At 36.3% G+C, this 27,035-nt stretch overlaps 1 protein-coding gene across 1 annotated transcript; it reads right to left on the reverse strand.

Moving 5' to 3' along the window:
- On the reverse strand, window positions 1-26,823 carry LOC103770922 (probable global transcription activator SNF2L1; the record flags this gene model as incomplete). The annotated part of the gene is given in 24 exon segments (XM_008938199.1): window positions 1-468; window positions 1,160-1,270; window positions 6,730-6,942; window positions 7,142-7,260; window positions 8,195-8,327; window positions 9,690-9,812; window positions 12,101-12,214; window positions 12,417-12,527; window positions 13,724-13,843; window positions 14,708-14,856; window positions 15,948-16,080; window positions 17,475-17,627; window positions 18,017-18,138; window positions 18,622-18,779; window positions 18,781-18,840; window positions 19,499-19,608; window positions 20,335-20,403; window positions 21,145-21,276; window positions 21,526-21,681; window positions 22,631-22,810; window positions 23,097-23,197; window positions 23,319-23,419; window positions 24,252-24,418; window positions 26,737-26,823. Coding segments are annotated over 24 exon segments (2,994 nt in total), but the record flags the coding sequence as incomplete, so codon positions are not given.
- Between the last annotated feature and the right edge of the window lie 212 nt (window positions 26,824-27,035).

Here is a 27,035-nt window from a genome sequence, read left to right on the forward strand (position 1 = left end):
TTCAAATAATTAAGTCAGTTTATTTTCCAACAGCCATATAAATTTAAAATACGAAACAACAATAATACAGCTATAGAATCTAGGATTTCTTTCAAAGCAGCAGCATATAAAACATATAAAAGCTAAAACCTCAGCACAAGCTTCAAAAAAACAAGGACTGAGTGAATTTGCCAAAGACATGAAACTCACAAAATACAGTACACAAAAATACTGGAATGCATAAGATATAAAGCTACACATTTTAGATAAAGAAAGACATTGTAACGTATACAAAATTTGCAAAATTAACCATGGGATTTGGGGGAGAGTACCATGAATACAAAGAAGTTGGCAAGTAATACTTGTAGATGGAGAGAAGAAAGTGGCAGTTTTATATTTAGCATTCAGTTTTCAGGTTCACGACTTCACTTTCTTAGCATCTTTTTTTCCAGAGTTCTCAGTAGCCAAATCTGCTTTTCTTTTCTGTGACTAAAAATGGGAAAAAAAAAAATTATACATTCAATTACATACTGGTATTAAAAAAAAAAAAAAAATAATTGAAGTACACAACTAATTATTCAAGAAGAAGGTAAGTGACCCTAACATAATATAAAGTTCAGTTTGGCTTTGTAGGATGTAGAAAGGATAAAAAAAATCCCTGATTTAGACACAATTCTGCTACCCTTTTTATCTTTTTGAAATCATTACATGGCCTCATTGGTACAGAATACCATGAACTGGATGAAAAGATCAGGACCTGGACTTATATGGAAGTCTGTTATGAAGATGACAACTCTTAAAAATAAAAGAAGCACTTCTTATCATCTCTTCTTCCAGGGGCTACTATGTAGGGGAGAAATAATCTGAGATTAAATTAAAGCAAATTTATGATATAAATATGCAGGTAGATGGATGCCAGTGCTACATCATCTCAAAATGAGTCTTTCCTCTGCTACTTAAACAAAAGACTCTTTTCAACAAAAAAAAGCCCCAAAATGTTATGAATTGGGAATACCTCCATAAAATCTAGGAGACCTGTAAATAGACAAATATCTCAGTTTAATCCCCCAACTAATGGTCTATATTAAAACAATCAGGGGCTGCAGTTATTTTTCATTTTCTAAGACAGTATAATTGAATTCTGCCCCACTAGAAGTAAAGTAAGTGCTGCTAAACATACTGCTGTAACTTTGGCTCCTCTTTTCTTCTTTTCAGCTCTCTCTTTTTCCTCAATTTCCATATTTTCTTTTTCTATTAATGATATGAGAGTATTGCAGCGTCTCTGAAACTCCTAAGGAAACAGAAAACATCAAATTCTCTCAATTATACAAATTCTTTCATTTACATATGTTCAAAAATCTTTAGTTCCAAAATAATTGTTTTCCAAAAACATTCAATATTCTTGTACTAGTAAGCTTAGCTTAGCTATTGTTCATCTGTCTTTACCTTAGTGTAACTTCTTTATAAATAACAAGACTTACTGATATATTCAAATTCCTGACAAGGAATTTTCAGGACTGTCTGTATCTTCCACACTGGCACCCCAAAAGACTGATCTGATCTTTCCTCTTGTTTAGATGAAGCAAATTACAGCCTGCCAGCCTATTATGCTACATTTTAGGAAACAAGATCTTCAAGTGTTATCTTTATAGCAGAAAGAAAAGGAATCAAAGCTACCTTAGGCAATACTTTCCTGTAGCACAGACTTTTTTTTTTTGTGCTAAGACAGTGTAGAGCTCCAAACTGGCAAGAACCTACATGAGGAAAAGTTCTTCACCATGAGAGTGGTGAGACCCTGGAATGGGTTGCCCAGGGTGGTGGTTGAGGCCCCATCCCTGGGGGTCTTTAAGGCCAGGCTGGAGGAGGCTCTGGGCAGCCTGATCTAGTGGGAGGTGTCCCTGCTCATGGCAGAGGGGTTGGAACTGGGGGATCCTTGTGGTCCCTTCTAACCCTGACAGATTCTGATCTGTTTTAGCAGAGGACTTTAGAGCCCTAATGGCTCAATGGTTGGACTTGATGATCTTGGAGGTCCCTTCCAACCTAAAGGATTCTATGATTCTACTCAGTCTTAAATCATGAATTCACTGTTGCATTTTTAGTCAAGCAGCACCCAAAAGGTACAGGCTCTAAATGCTTTTAGCATCAAGAATTCCAAGCCATCTGAAAGTGGTCAAGATTAAATGCACTAAGGTGATTTATATTGTTAAAATATATTTCCAATGCAAAAGTAAAACTATCTGCATTGCAAGTAATAAAAGTTGGCTTGGTTACAGAACTCATTTGACTTAAACAGTTTCTTGTATCTCATCTCAAGAAGAGAGATCTCTAACCAAATACAGGATAGTTTTAGTTTCTATTATAATTATTCAGCACATTCTATGTACATTAAGAACAGTGATTCCATGGGCTTTCCTTTCCAACTCAAAGCAGGAAGCTCTCTTCTGAGGAAAAAAAAAAAAAGCTGGAAAAAAAGTGTCTTATCTCTAGTATACCCAGAAGCAATTTTTGAACCACAAGCATAAATCTTAACCTGCAACTAACTGATCTATTTGCAATGAGGTGAGCAGGTGACCTTTCTGCCCCAGAATTAGTCTCTTATTTTCTCAGCATCTGTAACCTGCATACTGCCTCAGCCAGGTTATGTGACTGAAAATGATGCAGCCTGAATGCATGAATGTTCTGAAATAGTCAGGTATATAACTTATCTTTTAAGCATTAACACCCTCAAGCTTAACCATATTCCTTAAGTTCTGTAGTTTCCACTGATTCCTCTCTGAAGGGTGCTCCATGGCCCTGAGCAAAAGCTCTGTAGTTCAGAGTAGACACAAGGAAACCTGTGTACCACATGCATTTTTGTTACCACCAAAACCCCTAAATTTTTCAGGACATTGTTCTTTACAGCTCCATACTGGAAATGTTCCAGTCTCATGCATGTAGTTGCACAAACAGTATTATAAGTAATTTCTTCCACATCCATGTAAAGATAACCCCAAAACTACCAGTACTGGTTCAACCATAAATTAGGGTACCATGTTTGTGCCCTAGAATGCACCAGTCCTGCTGGAGCAAAAATTCATTTCAACCAATAAAACCCCCCAAATTCCACACACACAAGTCTGCAGATAAAAAGGCAAGTCTAAGAAAACTTGAGTGCAAGCCATCCCAACACACAATGCATCCCCAAACACTGAAAAAAAGAGCCTCCATCCCAAAACTTTCCACTCTAGAGATGAACAGAGTGAAAAAAAAGTAAAAGACAGAAGTAGAAAGATAACTGTCAATAGCCAGAAGCCTTTTACATTATTTGATTTCACATACATTGCACTCAAGGCTGAGGAGTGGTAGGTAAACACCTATGACAAGCTGCTCCATAATAACTACCAGCTAGATCTCTAGTGTATGAGGAACTGGCTTGTGTTAAATTCAAGACAAGAATTTAGTCAGAAAGGACTAAGAAATAACCTTCATGTATTTATCTAAGATATAGTGAAAAATCCTCCTCTCTCCTGTGGAGATATACTTGCATAAATACATTTATTGAAGTCTAAAAGTTCATGGTTAGACTTTCCAGATGGACTACTACTCCAGAACATGCCGTGGACAGAAGATGAACTCTGCTTTCTCTGAAGAATCATAGCAGCAGTTGCCCATAAGATGGGACATGCACACAAGTTTCTTCTACACCTACCATCAGGTAGAACCTGAATGATAAATCCTGCACTGAGCTACTGAAATTTCAGTATGGACTGAGCCATTTCATTTTATTACTAGAAAAATACACTGAAGAGTTTAAAATGCCTTGCACCTTCAGAGATGAGATTTTATTCAGTGTGGCCTGTACTTTTCTCTTTAGGATGGAAAGAGATATGTACTTTGTTCACCCCTTCACAGCTATAAAGCCCAGCACTGCAATAAATAAGATGGAAGCACTGAACCATCACCTTTTGCATGACTGAAGGCAGAGATGCTGAATTGGGAGGGGAAAGTAATCCCAAGTTCTGTCAATAGGCCTGGATATTCCTGTCTTTAAAAAGGACTCATTTGTCCTATACTACTTGGGGTTTGCAGAAAAGTAAAGAGAATATGCATTGTTTATGACTTCAGAAAGCAGATACATGATTCATGACTGACATGACATTTTGTGTTCTTCCCACATGGATAGACAAAAGAAAAATAACTATACTTAAAAATGCAAATCTCTGTGCCCAAGTGAAAAAAAAAAAAACACCACCTACAATTTTAGGCACGCTCAATCTCTTTGAAAACTTACATCTTGGGTAAACCATCTGGTTTTGGAATAAATAAACGAAGCAGACGTTTTGTTTTCCTAAAAGAAATCTTCATAAGGAGAAGAAACAGAAATAAGATGGAAGATAAATTAGCTATTTACATGGAATTCAAGAGACATCTAGTGGTTAGTAGAACACTTTTCTCCAAGAGCCTGCTAAGCCCTTTTTAGAATTATGATGCCCTTTATCTCATTTAATATCAGTTTAAGTATAATAAAGGGTAATTTTGAGATTACAAGTGAATTTCAGTATTCTAAGAAGTTTTATCTGTTATCACTTTCCCCAAACTTCCTATTTACCCCTTGATAAAGATTTGCATTTCCACTCAGCAGGTCATTACTCTTGATAACAAGTGACTTTTCAGCATACTTATTCATGAAAGCTACCAAGCTAATACAAAATGGACCCATAGAAATTGGTACTGCCCCAAATGTCAGGCTACTTGAATACACAAAATGTATCAGCAATGGACAGTTATGAACTGCTAAGCCATACCTATCACGACAATTAAAAACACTTCAGAAAACTAAAATTACACTGAAAGTGAAAGATTACTTCAGCTTTGTATTTTCACACTATTCTTTTTCCACTCTGTAACAGCAGAAAATCTAAAACTATTACTGTTAATGGATAGAATTTTAAGAAACAAACATAAGACTCACTATAGTCCCAGTGCCTCCATTTCAGCATTAGACACCACAGGACATATTTCTACACTTTAGCAAATGATTCCTATCCCCCTTAAAAAGAATATAAGGATCTGCAAGAAGGCTTAAATTGAATATTTAACTCTACTTCTGACTCAACCATTCATCAACTAATATTAAATGTCAAGCTGCATTTTTAATTTCTAGTACCCATTTTGATGATTTACGTAAATGGATTCCTCCACAGACAACTTAAAAGAAGCTTTGTAACAGCCTAAATATTGGAAGTTTCTCTCTTTATGAACTTAATTTTGAAATCCAGTATTTCTTCAAACAGATGTTCTCAAGTAAAGCTTGTAATTCCTTTTAATTAAGGGCTAACTGCTGCACTATCCAGAAACACTTTAATTGGTGAAATATCCAGCAGAAATTGTACTGCATAATTATAAGTAACACTGAGAAAAGCAAATATTCCCACCTGCTCAAATACATTTAAAATATCTTATGTTTTATTTATTCTTAGTAAAGTACCCTGAACTCCAAAAGAACATTTTATAAACAACTCCTGAGGCCAGGAAATGAGGACAGTAAAAAATAATGCACTGTGGTTCTGCAATTGCTAGGTTAAACTGCTAAAAAAAAAAATATCCCTATTTGTATATGAGATTGTATTTAATTTACATGACTGTAAAGCTGTTAATCAGAAATTTGCTTACAAGACTAGGGGGACAACTTAAGACAGCTATGTAAGGGACAGTGTGCTCCACTTTTGTATCAGCTCTGACCAATATGGGTTTATATTAAAAAAAATTTAAAGAATTTTTCCAGCTCACACATCACAAGTAAGATGAAGTTATTTCTGACACTATAAAAAAATCCCAAGTGTATTTTTCCCATATAAATATGCTCACATGAAGTATGTGTGTGTCTTAAGGTGCACATACTTACAAATTCTGCTTCTAAGAGTAAGGAGCTAAATCAGGGGGCTTTTGAGCAACAATTCCAGGGCAGAGCTAACAGCTTTTTATCATTCAAATAATCCCATTTTCTGAGGTTGGTACCTATGTAGCTTATTATTTGCAACTACCAAAGCTTCTGTTGGTGTTATCACTTCCCACTTAATGACAAAATTGAAGAAGAATGGCTCTGCTCTTCAAGCAAAGAAAAAGTACATAGCTAAAATACAGAGTACTAGTCTACTTGCTATCAAACTTGCTTATATGCTTTAAGTATGAACAAAATCTTCAGAGAAGTATAGCTAAAAAATAAATAATGTTGTAATACTTTTTCACAATTAAAGTGCATTTTAAACCTTAACTCTTACACAAATCACTAAATTTCCTCATGGTTTTAGAAATTATCAGTAGTAAAAAAGCCCTTTTTTCTCCCAGTATATAATTCAGATGTTTTCAGTCTAATATATTGCCCTATAATTCTGAATATTGCCCCTGATGGTGCTTAAAAAATCATATTTTATAAGACATTGTTGGATAAAACTTTTCATTTGCAATAAAAGTAACAGGGATATTTGTAACCATAGTCTACTCCTGCTGTAATCCCTTTGGGTAACGTGGGACTGCAGCTTGGCAGGTTTTCTGATCTGTTTGTTTCAGCTCTGTGGTGTTGTTTGCTGTACTAAGGGAAAAGGTTATTTTGTTAAAGGAGAAATGAGAGAAAACAAAGTTACTCTTTTCAGGATTTATTTCCTAGACTCCAATATTCTGGGACAAACTCAAATTTCATCTGATGGTGCTTAAAAAAAAGAGGAAATAGATACTTCATGGAGTGATTGAGTCCCTGTAACTGACACATACCATAGCAGTCCTGGATTTGATAAACCAGTCAAATCTGAACTGAGGAGCGTTGCGCACGCACTGCCTCAGCTCCTCGTACACGTTTTCCTTGTCAAAGCCCATCTTGTGTAACATGCATATCAAGAACCTGTCTTCCTCTTCTGTGTAGTTTTTCCCCTTGTTTGTCCCATACTGAATACGCAGCTGATGGAAAGGTGCTTTGTACCTTGCAATCTGAATGCAAAACAGAAATAAGGACTGTTAAACAAGCAGTATTACATCAAGGACTTGTTACACATAGGATATATTGTTGGTACACTGTATACTATATATGCTATTTAGAAAACTAAACCTGCCATCCCCAACCATTCATTTTCTGAAGGAATTTGGAATAAGTCATCTGCAAAAAAAAGAAAAAACCAGCAATGATTACTTTGGCATCAAGGGCTTTCTTGATACTGATCCTCCGCTGAATTCTTGCCTCTCCTCGTTCTATTTGAGCCATAATCCTCTCAATGTCCTGAAGTTCATTACAGCGTTCCCAGAAAACAGCTAAAAACACAAAACAGGATTTGTTAAATAAAATCTTTTCCTCTCTTACTACTTTACTCAGTTGAGTCACCCCAGCAAAAAAAGGAATGCAGTGTGTGGTTCCATTCAATCCTGAAAGATTTGCTAATACCCTCTCTTTTACTATGACAGCCAAGAAAAACTTGCACACACATAATTCAATGTTTTTAAAAATTAACTGTAAGCAAAGGTTTAGTAACAACTGCAACATAGTCCACATTCAACAACTGTAGTCATGTAAAATTCTGAAAAAAAATTACTTTTAAGGATAGATTTCCTAACCATGGTGAAACAAGATAGAGCCTCTAGTCTCACAGTGAAACAGCCACATTTCAGTGTTCATTAACTCTAAGGTCAGAGACTTAGTCTACCTGTTATAAAAACTAGTAATTTGTGGCAGTGACATCTTTTAGCCAATCCAAAATAAGCTAAACACTCTGAAAGGAACTCTTGTGAAGCTCTTTCTTTTTAAGTTCTAGGATGAACATTGCAAATTCAAGTTTTATGAAGGCAATTAGTAAAATTAAACTCATGGATGAAAGAGGAAGAACTCTGTATCAATTGAAGCATAGTGTAGCTATCTAAGACAGAGTCTACTAGCTAAAATAGCAAATATACTTGCAACATAAATGACTAGAAGGCAACTTCATGATTCCATAAGATCATGTTGTCAACCTAAATTAACTATGCCAAGTTCTAAACTTTGACTAAGGAGGGATATAAACAGCTGAAGGCATTTTATGCTGCAAATTTAGCATTTGTAACTGAATTAAGTCTTCTGAGAAGAACCAAATACTTTAAAAAAAAAAATAAATCTTATACACATTTAAATTCTTCATCTTGCAATTTTAAAAGATGTAGCAAAAATCATGGTGATCCCACAGGATTAAGAAACACCTCTCAGACTATCACAAACCTGAATACTCGATGACCTCCTCAGGTGACTTTCCCTCCACCTCACGGGCAATATTGTCTATATCATCACGACCATATTTCTCATTAGCTTTAATAAACTGATTAAAATCTCTTTTATTCCAGTTTGTAAAACCCTGTAAGTAGCAAGAGATCAAAAACATTACCAGGTAGAAAGGAAACATTGTGCAAAATTTTGTCTTATGTATGTATGATGTGCTCCAACTGGCAAAGTCACCTAATTACAGTGGTTAATGGTCTTTCAAGATTTCCATCAGCTTGTACTACCCAGGGTTTATTACTGAGTCATTAAAAGCCTAACGAGTTATTTTTGCGCATGACTCCACAGGCATTAGTAAGACCTTTTTAGTCTTGTTTTTTAAAACTTTTCACTTCATATTTCTCCAAAGAAACAAGCTCAATGACAGGTTACTGTAATTTTACTGAAGTCACCCTTCAGCAGATGCAAGCAACCAGTGTCTTAGGAGTACAGGGTGCACCACTGCATATGTCATTACAACTTCTTAGAGCAGTACAACTACCTAAAGCAAAAACTCCTGCTTGGGACAGTTACAAGCCTTGAACCAGACACACAGTTGGATGAAAGCCTAAGTATGGCAAGAAATGATCCCTAGTCCAAGGAGCTGCAACAAGTGGGAATTCCACAGTACTGTCAAACAGAAAATTTGTTTGGGACTGATTGCTTCAGTACATAACTGAACAACAGTGAAGCAAGATGCAATGCACAAAAACACATTTAAAAGGAACTCTGTCAGTTCTCCAGGTGAATAAGCTTGCTCCACAGTTAAGACAGCATCTTCACAGGAGCACAACATAAACATTCCTTTTTAATCATTAACAGCAGTACTGACACACACCAGCATCAGCATAAATATTTCCTCTGCTATAACGAGATTAAATTAACAGTGAAATAGTGACCTTGAAAGGTTCTTCTCAAGGTACACTACACTCAGATCTTTTACAGAAAATTTTCTGAATCAAAAAACCATATAACTTTGAGACACCCCTTCCTCCTCAATTAACTTCTAGCAAGCCTACTCACCAGGGTAACAACCCAAAAAAAGTCAAGAACTAACACAACTGGGCCAAAACCAATGGATGTGACATGTCTTACACGCCTGTGTCAATGCCATGTATTTCCAGAGGCTTGTCCTCTCTGTTTCAAACCCCTTTTGATAAAAAAAACATGCAAGGTAGATGCATATACAGGAAACCCACTGATTGGATTTCTTCATGTGTTGCTGGGTAGTGCATCTACTGTACAAGTCCTTGCCTCAAAAACATTCCAGACATCCAAGGAAAGAATAGGTGACCAAGATACTAACTTCATCAAGGCCAGGAAAAGTCCCTCAAAACAAAACCAAATCACCACATGTTGTGTACTTTCTTCTTTCTATAACATCAATGTAGCTCTCCTGTGCTTATGTCTCTATTTTACATAATAGAAAAGACAAATACTTCAGCTGGTTTTATTTCACCTGTGTCAGAAGCTTTTCTTTCTCTTCAGTCTCCTCAGCATTCAGAGGCATAGACTCATCTATCTTCTTCTGTTCCTCTTTTTGTACTTGAGCTGCATTTGGGAGGTCAGGATTCCTGGGGACCTAAAATCAGGAGTATCAGTAAGCAGCAGTGCAGTAATACTATTAAAAAGACTGTACACTTCCCTACTAACCTTGGTTTATAATTCATAAGCACATCTTAGATCTCACAGAACTCACAGTCCACATCCATTAAGCATTTGTTGTGACAGAACAAAAAAATCCTAACTCAAACAACCACCCCACCACCCCACACCTTGGTTACCCTGAAGAAACCAAAGCAGAGTAATAAGATTTTCATCATTATCTGTAACACTGCTGCAAAATGAAAAATACTATCCTCCAAGACAAGGTGATGTAACAAATACTGACATTTATCTATGCGTGTTCCTTGTCTCACAAGCTCTTAATGTAAACTTTATCTTCACCTATAAGTCAGAGTCCTAATAACTTTTTCTTTAAGAAATTTCAGTGGAAAATGCTGTAGAACACATGTAAAAAAAAAATTTTACTAAATAATAAAGCACTGATCTGTACAGCTACCAAATGTTTTACCTATATTTGAGTACTATTGCTTCAACACTTCCTCCCAAAAATAGGTCTAGTTTTGTCAAATGGGTGTTACAATTTTCTTATGCCCTGTGCCCACCCTTTCCACACAGGATGACTCTGGTGGTACTGTGAGAGGCAAAGGCTCACTTAGTGTAAGCACAGGTCACCAATTTCAGTGACACTTGTCATTAGCTAAGAATGTGCTCTTATGAAAAACAGTAGATCTCTAGATGAACACAGTGAAATACCAAGTTCTGCCAGCTGTGCACACTGCTAAAGTAAGGACCAGGGAGACAATATTACATAAGGCCTAGCAACATTTTATCTGTCCCTCTCCACACTGACACCTATTTAATATTTGTGACCTTCAAACCATGTATTACAATTTCAGACCACACAGCAGCAAACAAGTCAGTAACCAGTATACAGTAAAGACTCTGTAGACCTTAAATATTCCTGCAGCACAAGGCAAGGGAAGTGAAAAGCTGATTTCAACATCTTGGCTTGGATGGTTTGAGTTAAGACTGACACAAAACTTGGTCACTAGCTAGCTCTCTGTTCAATACCTTCTGATATTGTTTATGGTAGTCTTTAGTTTTAATAATAAACTCTTCAGATGGAAAGTTATACTTCCAAAGCAGAACAAACTTAATCATATTTAACACTTTCAGCACCAGTAAACAGGCATACTAAGTTTTTAAGGAGACAAGTATTAAAGTTCAACCTATCCAGTCCAACAGATTTCATTAACAGGACTGAAGCACTTCTTTTTACATGCATATTGTCAACATTAGCAATTCATCTTTATTTGTTGGAGTATTAATTGAATAATTCTTTAAGTTATTTATTCTTCTTCATTTTGTTCTGTCATCCACACAATTTTTTGCTTCAAACTAGATTCTAAAACATCTTCTGCTTTTTAAAATATATTTTGCTAATATTAATTCTCTTTTTCAACATCAATTTCCTATCCATTCTTTCATATGACAAGTTTATGTTCTCCAAAACATTTTATATGTGATTTCTTCTGGCTGCAACCTGCTGTGAAACAGAGCTTTTTAAAGTGAGTTGCATGAGTGAAGTACAGGATCCATTTGATTTACTCAGCCAATACTGGCACAAGCAATGAAAATCAACATAAAACCAGAATCCATGTACACTGCTTGTCCAGTAGTATCAGCAAGGAAGAGAAAGAAATTCTACCAAGGCACAGTAGGAAAGAAAACCTAAGTCAGTTGTCTGGTTTTCTTTTTGTAATGGTAATACAGCCAGACTTGCCCAAACCTTTATACCCAGCAAAATGCAAGAAAAATTGATATGAAGGCAAGTAACATCAACAGAGTCAAATTCAATATTGTCTTAAGTTACTTTCTGCACAAGACATACAAAAGCTATAATAAAAAACACCCCTGCACCCTAGGAGGTGATCTCATGTTAGGCAAAAATTATTTTCTCACCTTAGACCACCTATCACTTTTTTGAGAAGTGTACAATGCATCAGAACTTTTTTCTATTCTATTTTATTGTTAAGAGCACACCACAAAATACAGACACAGAAACATGAAATTTTTAAAGAAGGAAGGGATTACAGGTTACTTTTTCCTGCTCTGCAGCAGAACAGGGAATAGAGGTTTTGACATTCCCCTCACAGTGAGAAGCACTTTGTGAAAAATAAGACCAGAATGATGTACTTTAGCTGTTGTCTCATTTACTTCATTTAGCCATTGTCAAGGTTGCAGTAAATCTTGAAACAGGAGCACAACTACATTTCACTAATGTGAAGAGGAAAAAAGCATTACCTTATACCCTATAGTCTTACGGTAATACAGAATTTCTTTTTCCAGAAGTTCAAACAACCGTGGTGGGAAAAACTGGAAATCCTGAATATTTGGTTGTTTTGGAGGTCGTGGAGCCTTCAAAAACACACAGACACATTAACATTATATAAGCTTGGTTTCTGTGCAATTAAACTACTATAATTCAATAGCAGTGGCAAGCTATCCCCTGGCAAAGACATTCATTTTATTACCAATATAGGGCGAGAGCAACAGACAGTGTGGGAGAGAAGAGCAAAAGAGCAACATGAAACCCCTTCCACACTCCCCAGCCTCTTACCTTTGGGACTTTTGGTTCACTAACACGTAGAGCTTCTCTGAAATAAGCATCAACGGCGTAATTAGCTTTGCGCTCTCGTTTTGGAGGCTCTATCCATTCCATCATGCTCAGCTACATGCAGGACAGAACAAAAAGATGTTAAAGTACCTGTCTGCTTTCCTAAAGTCACAGCAATGATGACTGATGGGGCACTGCAAAACTGGAACGTATTTTTCCCTGTCAAACCTAATGGTTGTGCTCAATTTGGATACTACAACAGAGCTCAAAATACAAGCTGGGAGTTATAGCTGATTTTAATAGGTATTTAAACAGAAAAGGTATTGCACAAGGCAGTGCAGTGGCATGGACAGATCCTTTTCCAGTATTCTGCTTCAGAGAGCTGAGTATGGTTATGATTCCATCTAATAAAACAATGGAAGGACTGGGGACGTAGGCTGGGAATTCTAGAATACCTTGTGATACGAGTGAATTGCTTCTCCTCTAAATATCACAATGAAGGACCTCTACAGAGGCTACAACATTGACAAAAAAAATCCATTAGCAGTAAATTAATCTTGACTAAATTACTGGAATTAAAGTTATTAAATCATATTTCAAGACTATACTCCATTTAGCAGACTTCTTGCAACGTAATTATCCATGTTAGAAAAAAATCTTACATGTATTTGCATGCACCCCACTATTCTCATTAAATATTTTCCCTAAGTGTTTGTCAAAATTGGCAAGAAATCTGGGTGAGAAGGGCATTTTGTAGTTAAAGAGTTCACATTTGATTCCATACAAGACTTTCAGAGTATCTTGAATATACATCCTGTACAAAACAGATGCAAAGGTAACACTTTGGGACCCTGAGTAACACAGCTCTTTGCCTAGATTATTCTTCTATAATTAGGTAAATCGTTGTACAAACGGTTCACTCTAATGCTTGTGGTTAAAACCTTCATTGTAAAAAACTTAGATTTAAGTTTCACATCTGAAATCATTATCAAGCCTGTTTTTTCCCCTTGGTTATGTGGCAGTAAAATAATACTGACTGCAGCAGTATAGTATAATGCAACGCAGTATTTTTGCTGTAGAAAGGATAAGATTTGACCAATATTATCAAATTTTACTGTGAAGAAAAACAGTAAGGTTGAAAGCTAATTTAACAAAAAATCATAATACAGACACTTCTGCAGAACTAAGTGAATTTTTCTGTAGCTCCTTAATTCTCCAGAATAACCTTTATAGCCATAACATTTCTTGTGTGGTCTTTATGCTTGCACTTCTGAAGTCTTCAAGACTTTAAAAAAAAAAAAAAAAATTACCTTCTGTTTCTCTCTGTAATCTTCACCTTCAAAGTTGTATAAGCTCATCTCTGTGTCCATAGTGAAATTCCGTAAGGAGCTCTCCCCCATTTTCTGCAATCGCTCGTTCATTTCAGCTGTCTAAAAACACAGGAAGATACTTTTAGTTTCACTCAAACTTTTTTACCTTTATTAAACTTTATTAAAAAAAGAACAGTTTTCATCATTATTGAAACATTCTCAGTGTCTTTTTCTGCTTTAAACTTTTACTTACATCTTTCTTATAAGGAGAGATGCCCATAGTGCTTTTCCATTTTGAACAGACTCCAAAACTTTCCATTAAAATAAATTTATTATGCTGGGATGCACCCCTACAACTATACAGCTTAACTTCTAAATTTAAATGAAATTTATGCCCAAGATACTTCTAGGTTCACTCGAACTGTTTTACCTTTCTTAAAAAAACAGTTTTCATCATTATTAAAACATTCTGTGTCTTTTTCTGCTTTAAACTTTTACTTACATCTTTCTTATAAGGAGAGATGCCCATAGTGCTTTTCCATTTTGAACAGACTCCAAAACTTTCCATTAAAATAAATTTATTATGCTGGGATGCACCCCTACAACTATACAGCTTAACTTCTAAATTTAAATGAAATTTATGCCCAGTTCTTTGGAGCTGAAAGGGTAGTTCATTTTTCCACAGAGCTACCTATTCCCTAATAAAGTTCCCTAAAGGTTTTGTGTCTATTAGAATTGTTGGCATAATATTTACATCTTCCTAAAACCCCACGAAATAAACAGAATCTGGTGCACAGTCTGAACTTTAAAAAGAATTAAAGCTCAGTAATTCTACCCCTTAAAAACTTTCATAAGCTTTAAAATTTACAAAAAGTAATAACTGAACATAAAAATAGATGTACATAATCAGATTTAATTTCTATTTTGTGCATATATATTTAGCATTTGACACATTTTGAATTCTGCACAAAACTGTTTTCTAACCTTCTTTTCACCTCTTTCTAAAATTGTGGTTATATCTTCTTCTGTCAGCTCGCTGTCTTTGGAAGCAAACACATGGGTGGCTCCATGGCGGATCATCTGCAGCATTTCATCTTTTGCCAGTTTGTTAGACTGTTGGTCTATGAGCCTCCCTAGAATGAGAAGAAACATGTTGAAAGTTATAATACAAAAATTCTAATAGGACCATGCAAACAGTGGAATTTTTAGTTCACTGGCAGAACAAGAAAGGAAAAATAGAAGAAATGTACAGAAAAAAAAAATGACACTTCACTTGAGCTGAAAACAGAAATTGGGAACTTCAGTGAAAATGTAACTAACAGATTTGGACCAAACCATAATAAAAAATGTGTCACATTCATATAATTCAAATTAAGATGTTTTTAGAAAGTTAGCTGAACTTTCAAGCTCAAAATTTTATTTCAAGATGAAAATTACAAAATATTCAGTGAAAAATGTAACTAACAAATTTGGACCAAGCCATAATAAAAAATGTGTGACATTCATATAATTCAAATTGTTTAAGATGTTATTTTTAGAAAGTTAGCTGAACTTTCAAGCTCAAAATTTTATTTCAAGATGAAAATTACAAAATATTCTGTAACAACCATGAGAAGTACTTAATATTTTTAACAATCACTTCACTGATTTCAACCCAAATCTCTGAATATTTTCCCCAAAATTCTAATTGCTGTCCCAAAATTTCACTTCTCTTCACAGACCCTCAAAATTTTTACTATCAGCCTTTCTGTAGCCCACCCTTTTGGAAATAGAAACAGCCTTCAAAACTTAGCTGGAGAACCCTAGGTTTTGACAAACTACTCTTCCAAGAGCTCCTAAACTAACCCACAAAGCAGGTTTCATGTCCAGTAAATTCATACATGGTAACAAGTACATCTATATAGTTATTTTTATCTGTCATGGAACATGTATTTTTTTCTTTTTTAACATACTGCAAAAACCAAGCAATTTTTGTTCAGCTGCAGTTTGCTTTCCTCATTTAGAGTCTTAGTAGAAGTCTATGCCCACATTATTTAGAAAAACTAGGGGTTTTTTTCCAAAATTTCAGCTGAAGAAATGAGGAAGAGTCTCAGGATGATTTAGCATACTGCTATTATACACAAGGCCTGCTCTCTCTCACACTGTACCTTTGTACAGTTACTTAACCCACATTCTCAGGGACTGAACAATTCTGTTGCAGACAAACATATACAGCAGTTGATACCTTGTTGTATAACTATAGAGTCCAGTCTCAGTTTTATTTCAGCTCTCTCTACAATCCTCTCTTCAACAGTATTATCAGTGATTAGTCGGAACACCCGTACTGGTTTCTTTTGACCAATACGATGCGCACGGTCCTAACAAACATAAATTAAGGAGTGTTCAGCATCAAAATCTCAAGCAATAGACAGTTAACTTCCAGAAACAGCAGACTGAAACTAGCATAGGCTTCTTGGTTCCTTGCTTATCCAAGAGTATGCAAAAACATAAAACCAGCATAGTAATATTTACTTATAATTGGCTATCACACCTTTTAAGTTTGGGTCATTCTATAGTACTAAGTATCTACCTCCTTGTAAATGAAGGTCACTAAATGTCTGTCTAGACTGCAGTTGAGAAAGGGAGACACAACAGTATACAAATACAAACATCTGCAATGCTTTCAAACTGATTCTCTCAGTTGACACAGGTATTTAAAGTTTTGCATCCCTGGCTTGAGCATATTTATTCCATATTAATTCCATGGGCCAAGCCCATGCAGCCACAACTTCAGTACCTGAGCTGTCCCCACCTAGCTCCAGAAAAGGACCAACATGCAGCACACAGAACAGGTACAGTACCCTCAGCTGAGGTTGCATGACTGTACTTATTTGTAACAAAACTTATTTTTTTGCTTTCCAGAAAGCAAAGACATCATCTTAAAAAAAAAAAAGTTAAATTAACTGGCCTTCAATATGTTGGCACCAGCATTTTCTGATTGTCCTTTAAATATGACTTATTAAATCTTTTATTTTCCTGCATAATACTAATTTATTCCTGAAAATCCTACTAAAGCTCACAAATTACATTTAGCTTCCAGGAAGTCAGTCTGCTACTAGTAGTCAACATTTATATGAAAAGGATAAGTTACAGTAAATATCTGATGTGTTTAAGGGTATCAAAAAACCCAACCAAAAATGCAACTAGAGAACAAACACCCCACCCTCCTAATCATGCAAGAAGGATCATGTTTTTATTCCACATGAAAGAGATTATAGACTTCATTTTTTTTTTTTCATATTTGGCACTCAGAAAGAGAAGATTTTGGCTAGTATGTTTAACCCAAAGATAAGGTGGGTTTTCTCCCCTAGCATCACCATCACATAACTTTACACTTATGCAGAAACAAGGTGGGTTGCAACAGCATAAGCTCCCAAAAGGGAAGAATATAAAGCTGCATGTTTTTAATTCTTTGCTATTATTTTGGAAACAGACATCTGTTATTAATTTACTTTTGTCTTCTGGAAAGACAGCATTACAATTAATTCTATGGATAAACAATATTGATACAGTATTTTGACAGAAGTATTCAATTATGAAAATAATTAAGACATTTCCAGAGAAAAAATCTACAGTTTCTTCCATAATTCTGTTCATGCCTTTTTTACTCAATTCCTTAAGAAAAGTAACAGAAAAAGCAAAGTCTGGAAACACTTTTTCAAACGAGAACAACAACTCTAACAAACAAATGTGCATTAAGGAGATAACTCACCATGGCTTGTAGATCTACTTGAGGGTTCCAATCTGAATCATAGAGAATAACCACATCAGCAGTTGCCAAATTAATTCCAAGACCTCCAGCTCTGGTACTCAGCATGAAAATGAATTTACTGCTGTTGGGAGCATTAAATGTGTCTATTGCTTCCTAAAAGAAAATAGGTGGCATTGAAATATCAGACTTTTCAAACAAGCTCTGAATACCTCTGTGGCTTTTTAATGAAATTTCTTGGAAACTTGCAGAATTTTCATACCCTAACTAATTTTCTTTATAGAAGTAAGAAACTGTAGGCTTGCACAGGTGGCAAAATCCATTCTGAGTCCACAAAATATTACCTTTTTTTTCATTTAAGGAAGAAATGTAACCTACTTTACTGTAGGCTTCAAGTAGGAAAAACATTTAACCCCAGCAGCCTTTTCTGACCTGTAGCATTTTTGCTTAGAACAATGAGGTAGCTACTCATGTAAATGTAAATAATGTCTAACAATCTAACATGTAAAACAAAGACATTTCTTGTTCCTATACAACTTTCCCACCTCTCTCTCTTCATGTGGTGTCTGTCCATCAAGCCGGCAGTACTCATACCCACGCCACATGCAATAGTCTTCCAAAATATCCAGCAAGCGAGTCATCTGACTAAAAAGTAGAACTCTAGAACCTGAAGAACAACACAGAAGGTTTTGTCGTGGGTTTTGTTTTCATGTTGATCTTGTTACTGAGCCTACTATAGAGCATGAGTAAGAATTCATGTGAAATATTCTGTACTATACCTAACTTAAGTAAGTCTTCTGGAGTTACTTTTCTAGCACTGATTTAACTTCTCAAGACAAGTTATTTGATAATTTATACAGAAGAAACATACAGCAGAAGAAACAGAACACTTAACATAATTAGCTGATAGCTGGTGTGTACAAACTAATCCTCCCATCAGAAATTTTCTTAAAGATAACAGAAAGAAGGCTCTGCTCCTCCTTTCCTCCTGCTTGTCATATTAGTCTCTCATCATTCCTGTAAGATTTCTCTTCCCTCCATGTGTTAAGACCTACAGAAAAGTGATTTTCAACAAAAACCACTTTTCCCCTAAAAAATGCATTCACTGGAGGAAAACTGAAAGTCCCCACTCTCCATCAGCAGCACTCACCCTGCTCCCGGAGTTTGGCTAGCAGTTTATCCAGCACTAACATCTTCCCACTGTTAGTGATGAGGTGGGTGTCAGTGGTGTAAGGGGGGCCTGGCTCAGCACCATCAAACAGGTAGGGATGGTTACAGCACTTCCGCAGCTGCATCAGAATGTTCAATCTTATCCATCTTCCCAGCTGAATTCAGGATGTCAATATCTTTCATCAGGATCCTTGTATACCTGAAGTTTTACAGGCAATTTTGAACAGTTATCAGGTTTTATTTAATACTTCCAACACGAGTAAAAGCCTGCAATATCCCAATTATTTCTGGATGTGGGAGTTTGTTTTGCTTATATGATAAAGATCTGTATTATGAAACCTGGTGAAAATATCTGACTGATAATAAGGACTTAAGTCCATATCTAACCATGAAAGGCAATTTGAATGACAATGATCTGTCACTTACTGGCTTATCTTATACTTCCATTTTAGGACTATGAAGTGGATTAAAGATGTCAGTTATTTGACTGAAGCTGCTACACTGACCTGACTCCTTTTCTCACATCTCTTCTGGGTATGTGGCTCCTCAAGGTTTTCTTTTCATTTCAGTTCAGACTTTAAACTGCTGCATACATACTTGGATCAAAATAGGATACTTAGTAGGCACATATTCTTTCAAATAAAATTAAGAAAAGGGGAAAATAGTTTTCTTTCTTCCTCTCAACCCTTTTCATTAACCTTCCTGAGCTATTTGTAACTTGTGCATCCCTAAAAAAGCCCCAAAGACAGCTATAAATAGACTTCATCTAAACCTCTTAACATGTAGCTACAAGAAAAAAAGTGTGAAGAGTTGTAGTGTTATCAAAAAAGAATCTTACTTTCATGTAAATAACTTACCATTCCCTCTGCATTTTGCTGAGCCCAAGATAAATTTTTACTTCTTTCTTTGGAGGCAAACTCTTTTCTACTTCAGCTTTTATGCGACGCAATAAAAATGGCTTCAAAACCTACACAAATTAAGAGTTTTCCTACAGATAAATTTATAAAATCGACTGCTTCAAAGTTAACATTCAATTATCTGATACATATTCAGAAGTAATCAATATATACTACTGACATGGTGACTCCTTCAGAAAAATTCTGCCAGTCTGCAAGATAATGTTGTCCACTAACAGGCCAAATTCACACATAAGTATGTAACAGTACATAAAGATTGCCATGTTCATCCCAGTTGTCTTCCCAAGGGCCAAACCCATAAGCTTATAAAATCTACTACCTTTTAGCAGAAGCTCTATTTCATTTCCACTAGTAGCATACACAAAATACACCAGTATTTCAAAGAATAACAATGCTGTACTTTCTTCTGATTTGTTACTGTACAATGAAAAATGTCTTTTATCTCACGCACAGTAAAACAAAAGGTAAAGGCATGCCTTTACTTCAACTAGCATGATACTATTCATAGTGATAAACGGTCTCAAAAGCATCTCAAAATTCTTTATTTTCATATTGTATGTATAGATTTTGTCTGCTTCCAAGAGCAAATTTAGAAAAAGCAGTATCTATAATAGTAATTTCCAATATTGAATACAGGAAAATTCTGCTGGGCATTCCAAAATAAATACCTTCACACTCATCTTCTCAGCTTCACGATGAAGGGGGAAATAATCACATTTTCTTTTTTACCCTCTGTATGCTAAGGATGACACATGATTACAGCTTTAATTACTTACAGCATGAAGTCTTTCTACAAGTTTCTGATCACCAAGACAATTTTTAGTGTCGAACCATGAGTCAAAATCCTGTGGTGAGAAACAGCACAATGGGTATGAACAGTTTTATCATCTGTAGTTTTAACAGACATATTGAATCCTTCACTCCAGCTGAGACTGACATAAATCTTGAAACAAATGACTTCTATGAGTGAAAGAAAAATCAGGCTGCAATTCTGTGCCAGCTCCTCAGCAGGTTATAACACTCAACTGAGTAACTTCACAGAAAAAAAAGTTACTCTGCTTAATTTACAATATTTTCCATGCTCATCACTGCAGTGTCCAAGTTCTTCCCCTTAGGGCTTGTGTAGTGATAGGGCACGAACATAAAGAAGAAATTGGAATCCTTAAGTAAATGAGATGGACAGCAGAGCAAAACCAATGGAAGTAAGCAACAGAAATACAAGGAATCATTAACAGTAGAAGAGGAGAAAAATTACTCAAATTCTAAATGAAAAAAAAGCTTGCACCTATTTGGATGCTTCAGATTATTCATTCTGCATTGCTTTCCCTTTTTTTTTTCCTATTTTGCATAATACTTGAACTACTTAAAATATTACATTTGCTATTACTGACCTGAGGCTTTACCTGCACTACAGAACACACCATTTTAACTAGAGGAAAAAAAATAGTCTACAGCTAGGTAAGCCACAAAGCTTCTGCTGAATCCAGGTCTCCCAATTCATACGTCTCTTACTAGGCTGGTCATTCTCTTCTGCAGATAGCCTGGGAATCAAAATAACAAGACTGGATTTCCAAACCTCAACTTACATCTGCAGAATTGAAGACATCAGGTAAAAGAAAATTGAGTAATGCCCACAGCTCATGGAGGTTATTCTGTAAAGGAGTTCCTGTTAGCAGTAATCGATTTGTTGTCTTGAACTCACGCACAATCTCTGACAGCTAGAAACACAACAAATAGTTATCATCATCATGTACATGGAAGTATAACGATTTTTCATCAGTTTCTGAAACTTGAAACAATGACAACTAAATTCAAAGACAGTGAGCTACCCATGCTATTCATGTTTACCACCCTCTATCTTACAGCTTATGGCTTTAAAAAACACCACACCTAATGCTTAATCTGCTAAAGTCAGATGGAATCTTGTGCCAAACTATCTTCAGAGTATCAAAGAATTCTGAGTTTACCTTAGACTTCTCATTCTTTATTCTGTGGGCTTCATCAATTACGAGGTACCTCCAGTTAAATTTTTTGAAGACAGATTTCTCTTTGATTACCATTTCATATGATGTAACACAAACATCCCATTCACCAGGCATCATAACATCACGGATAAAAGCAGCCTAAAGCAGAACAAGTGAATTAGCACACTATTTATAAATATGAACAATTTATATGCAATTCAGTGAGACCCATCTCTGCCAGCAGTACTGATGTGCAAAGGTACTACACAAAAGGATCATGTAAAGCATTGTTTCAGTAACTGAAAGTTCCTCTGACAAAAGCCTTCAATCTTTTGCACTTTAGGCACAGACAGATCATCAGCTAGTGAAGAAATCTTTCCTAACATCAGACCTAACCTTCTCCTGGAACAATTTCAGGCCTGGAGATCTGCAGGGGTTTGTTATGACCCAAGTGCAGAACATAGCACTTTGCCTTGTTGAATCTCATACAGCTGATGTTAGACCATTGATCCAGCCTGTCCAGATCCCCCTGTTGAGCCTCCCCACTCTCAAGCAGTAACAGGCAGCCATGCAATCCATAGGAGGGGCCAAAGAATTCATAGGAACATCCAGCTCCTTGATCCCCTTCAAGTTAGAAAACGACCCTGTATCTATTTTAAGGCCTTCACTATGGAAGATTAAAAGCCCTACAACAGCATCTTAGTTGCAAGGCAAGACAGAGACATAAAACAAGTAAAGAGTAGGAGAAGTCACTTAAAGTGAGGAAAGTACTAACAAAGTGAGGACTATAAAGGAAAATTAATAAACACTGTCACAATGTCAGCACAGAAGAGATCAAGAAGATGTATAGCAGGTGCAACAAAAAAATCAAAGAGGAAGACAACAGAAGAAGAGGTAAGTCAGACAGCTCTATTTCTATCCCAGTCAATTCACCTACTCACGTGCACTTTTAACTCAGTTACAAGCATAACATTTGGCATCTTCAACACCACTAAAGATTACTAAAAACCACTGTAACTAAGGGAGTAGCTTGGGGAGCATTCCACATAGCCAAATGCTCATTTCTGACCAATAACACACACCCCCCTTTGAGATGCAGGGCACTTACTCTGGCATCTTTATCTCCGATGAGGCAGACGGCGCGTAACGACGGAACCCAGCGTTTGAATTCATTCATCCAGTTGTGCAGGGTGGATTTTGGCACCAGGACCATGTGTGGCCCAGGGATGTTTCGGTAATGCTTCAGGTAGCCTAACAATGCTATTGTTTGCAGAGTCTTACCAAGACCCTGCATTGACAGAGAGGAGGGGGAAAGAAACCTGCTGAAATGAAATAGCAGATGGAAAGTTTCATACAATTTGCCTACTCTATAATTCTGCCACTTAAGTTGTTTCAAGCAAACTGCAGCACAAATGTTTGCAATGCAATTTTTCTGGGACAACAATACCAGTTGTGACAAATCTAGCTGTTGTATATGCAGTAGTAAACAACATTCTGCATTAAATACAATAAGCACTTTAATGTTGAATTTTGCTCAATAATTACCCCAAAAATTCCAAAAGATTACTGCTTACCATTTCATCTGCCAGAATGCCATTAACACCATTTTCATACAATGAGATCATCCAGTTCAAACCTCTAACCTGATAATCTCTTAGTGTTCCTCCTTTCACATCTGTAAATGTAAGATTCCTCTAAGTAGAAAAATACTAATTCTAAGTGGAAAATTTTAATTGCGATCTGTTCAGATTTTAATTACATCAAGGCAATCAGAAGAGTGTCAATACAATACTTACATGAAGGAGACTCCTCAAATCGAATACACACATTGGATGTTTTTCTGCTCTCTGACAACAGCTCTTCATCTTCCTCTTGTTCCGTGCGTCTGTGACGATAACTGAAGAAATAATCCAAGATTCATGTTTATATGAAATAATTTCAGAACACTGACTATAAAATCAAAAGAGACAAATTGTAACAGAAACAATCATTGATCTACAATATGCATCTTCTAGTACCCTGACCAAAACCATATCCTGTTAATAAGTTATTCCTTACGGTTCATTCCAGCTTTAATTAGGAAGGCTGGTATGAAGCTGCCTCCTCCAGAGCCATACTGTACTCTGACAACAAGTACCATGAGTTCTCTAAGGTACCTTTTAATGAGCAACACAGAAATACAAGACACACATCAGTGGTGGCCTGAGAATCAATTACTTGATAACTATATCATTCAGAAGAATCACATACTCAATTAGAAAACCACTCAAACACCACATGCAGGCTCTGCCTGAATTACTAATAGAGACTGGTGGAGTGAGGCAGCTGGTACTGAGGATCCAACATCCCCACCACGTGCACACTGTCCTGTTTTAACTTGGTAGCTCCACTCTGGTCCCACTGACACGTCCATTTGCAGCTGCCACACATCAGGTGCATTTCTGGAGCACATTGCTCCAAAAGCACCCCACAGTATGGAACAAATCATAGGCAGTGGCAAAAATCATGGAATTTACTTTAAAAGTGCATTCCTGATCCCAGGTCATCCTAACACTGAAGGATCAGCACTCATACACCATACCAGCTTTTAAAGAAATTATGATACAGCACCAAGAGGAAAAGTTCTGGATTGACTTAAAAGACAATCTCTATGCTACTAACTAAATAGGTATTTAAAACACATAATTTGTTTGAAAGTTTAATAACTTAGAAATACAAATAAAACATACTCCCCAGCTGAAATCAAACTCTGTTTTTCATCTTTCTTCATCCGTGGCCGTCCCAGCTTGACTTTCAAGGGAGATGTTGGTGATTTTTGTGCTGCAGGCTGAATAAAATGTGCAAAAAGTTCTGTCTGCTTCAGGAGGAATTCAAACCTTTTTGCTCGATCTGCTTTCTGGTTTCCAAAGTGGAGAGAGAATTAAAAAGAAAAATCAATAACTTTTCTTCAGAAAGAAGTATTTTTATTAAAAAACAGAATTCAAACACTTGTGAGAACAAATTATATGAGGAAGGACAACACCATCTGCCTCCTGTTAGCCAACTCAAAAGGGCTACAAGCACCACGAAGAAGCTCTTGAGCTGCTTCAGCTTACAGCTAAGCATGGGTTGCTTTAGAGCACTCAGGTGTAATATGTGGTAGCTTAAATGGTCCTTCATGAATTCCACAGCAATCTGGAAGATGTGGTAGGACTTGTTAACCTCATCCCAGCAACTCATCTCCATTCAAAACTCAAAGATTAGTAAAACAACATCAAACCAGTTTACTTGTATAGATTAAGTCTGCACAGTGCAACCAGCAATGGAGAAGGGATGCTTTAAAGGACCAGCTACAACAGAGAAAAAAACTAAGGTCCTGATCTAGGATGAAATCCTAACCTTCAAGTCAGTGGCAAAACCTCATCAGCTTCAAGGCTATCAGGATTTAATCAAAGACAAGAATGTGGTGGCTCTGCTTTTAGCAGTATGACTGAACTAACAGCTACACCACTTCAATGCTACTTTCACTGAAGTTTGCTGTCAGATTTCAAATTTCAGTCGTTTCAGTTTTGCCATATAAACACAGCAGATGCACTTCACTACACCAACACAGCAAAAGATGTGTCCTTCTTTGTACTTAAAAGGCAACACATCACCATTTTTGAGTAAAAGATAATAAAATGCAAATGCTGTCTGACAGAACAATCAGTTTCTCTATGCATTTTCTAAGCATCAGGTAAAACCGTACTACTTATAGACATAAGTTATGTGAAAATAGCTTTATCTTGATATAAACTACAAAAGTGGAATCTAGTTCTGTTCCATAACGTTTCTAAGAAATATACAAACAAAAAAAGCTTTTCTGCAGGTAACTCACATGCAAGTGAAAGTGCTGTAGCAGCACAACACAAACCAGAGCAATCACGAGCCCGATGTGCAATACACGCTCTTGCCACCTGAGGGCAACGCATTTCTTCTCATAGTGCACCACTCCCAGAGAATAAACGTCTTTACAAAGATCGCCCAGAAAAAAACTACTATTATTCTTCCCTCGCTCTGAACCACTTGTGTAAATAACTTGAATTGTAAATATCAAGTAAAACTTCAGGAAAAAAAAAAATCTAAAGGGGAGCAAAGCTGTGGATGTTTATGCCCATATAGGATAAGAACATATCCATTCAGAGACTTTTATTAAACTAAACATACCAAGACTGTTTTGGCAAGATAACCATAGCTGCTAAAGTTCTACACTGAATGCCACAATACATGTTTTTGCCTGCAAGATTATTGGCTGGGTGTAAGCAGCATGTCCTGATAAACAGTAAAGGTCTAGCTCACGACTGCATAGTTGATAAGAGGTAGATTTTTTGAGACCCTTTGCCTCTAAAAACAACTAAACTAAGACTCATTTAGGAGGATGTAAATTCAGCATGTAAAACTGTGAAACTAAAATTTACTCAAGCCATTCTCAAACTCATCTCTTATGATGCCCTCCTTGGTTTCTGTCTCTTTCTAACACAGAAGTTACTGTTACTCTCTCCCCTCTCCAGTGTAACAAGCTCCCTTCACCTGTGTCATGGACAGATCCTCTATCTGCATTGTCATGGGATATATATTATGGGGCATATCAACATGTAAAACATTTATGGTTTTATATGAGAAGCAGGCAGCTTCAGTATTTCTCTGATTTCAGGAGTAGCTTAAGGATGCCTCTGACATGATTCAAGAGGTCATCAAATAAAACTAGCAGAGACAGATTCAAAAATCAAAAGAGTAGAGCTCTAAATATAAAATGTAATTGAACAGAAACTCCTTACCAGAGGAGGGTATGGATAACTAAACCTACATGAGGGGAAAGATGCAAACAGAAATACATGTGGGGGAAAAAAAATAAAAAAAAAAAAGCCCACAAAAATCCACTGACAATGACTACATATCAAAACCACAGCCTCCAACTCCAGAAAGCATGCACACAAACCCACTTGGAGGAGTAAAGCAGTATTTAACAGAACTACCACTGCCTGCTTCCTCTGTTCTCATGTTCTTCATTGAATACCCACTGCCAGCCTCTTTGAGAAACACCACACTGGACTAGACATTTCAGTGAATCTTTATTTGCTTTTCTTATGTGACACATCCAGTCTGCAATAACTCCCTGTAACTGTGCTGATCTAGTTCAAGCCACAAACAAACATCATAAAAAGCTACAGCATGTTTTGCCATGAAAACACTCACCATCTTCTCTTCATATTCTGGGTCAACTTCTTTCTCGGGTCTAGCTGCCTTTGGAGGGAGTTTGAGCTGGAATGGGGGATCATTTTTCTGGAATTCAAATTTGAAACACTGAATAAATATCAGATTTACTAAAGCAAGAAGGTACCAAACTGAACAAACTTACACACTGCATGATAAGTGTGCTACTTTAAAAAAAATAGTATTTCAAAATTGTGACTGTATTAATCATACTAATTCACCCAAAAGAGTACCTGGTATCCATGACAAAACTAAAGAGATATGACCAGATAAATATAAGC

The sequence above is a fragment of the Merops nubicus genome, unplaced genomic scaffold (genome assembly GCF_000691845.1).
Source record: "Merops nubicus isolate BGI_N331 unplaced genomic scaffold, ASM69184v1 scaffold2744, whole genome shotgun sequence".
Taxonomy (NCBI): Eukaryota; Metazoa; Chordata; class Aves; order Coraciiformes; family Meropidae; genus Merops; species Merops nubicus.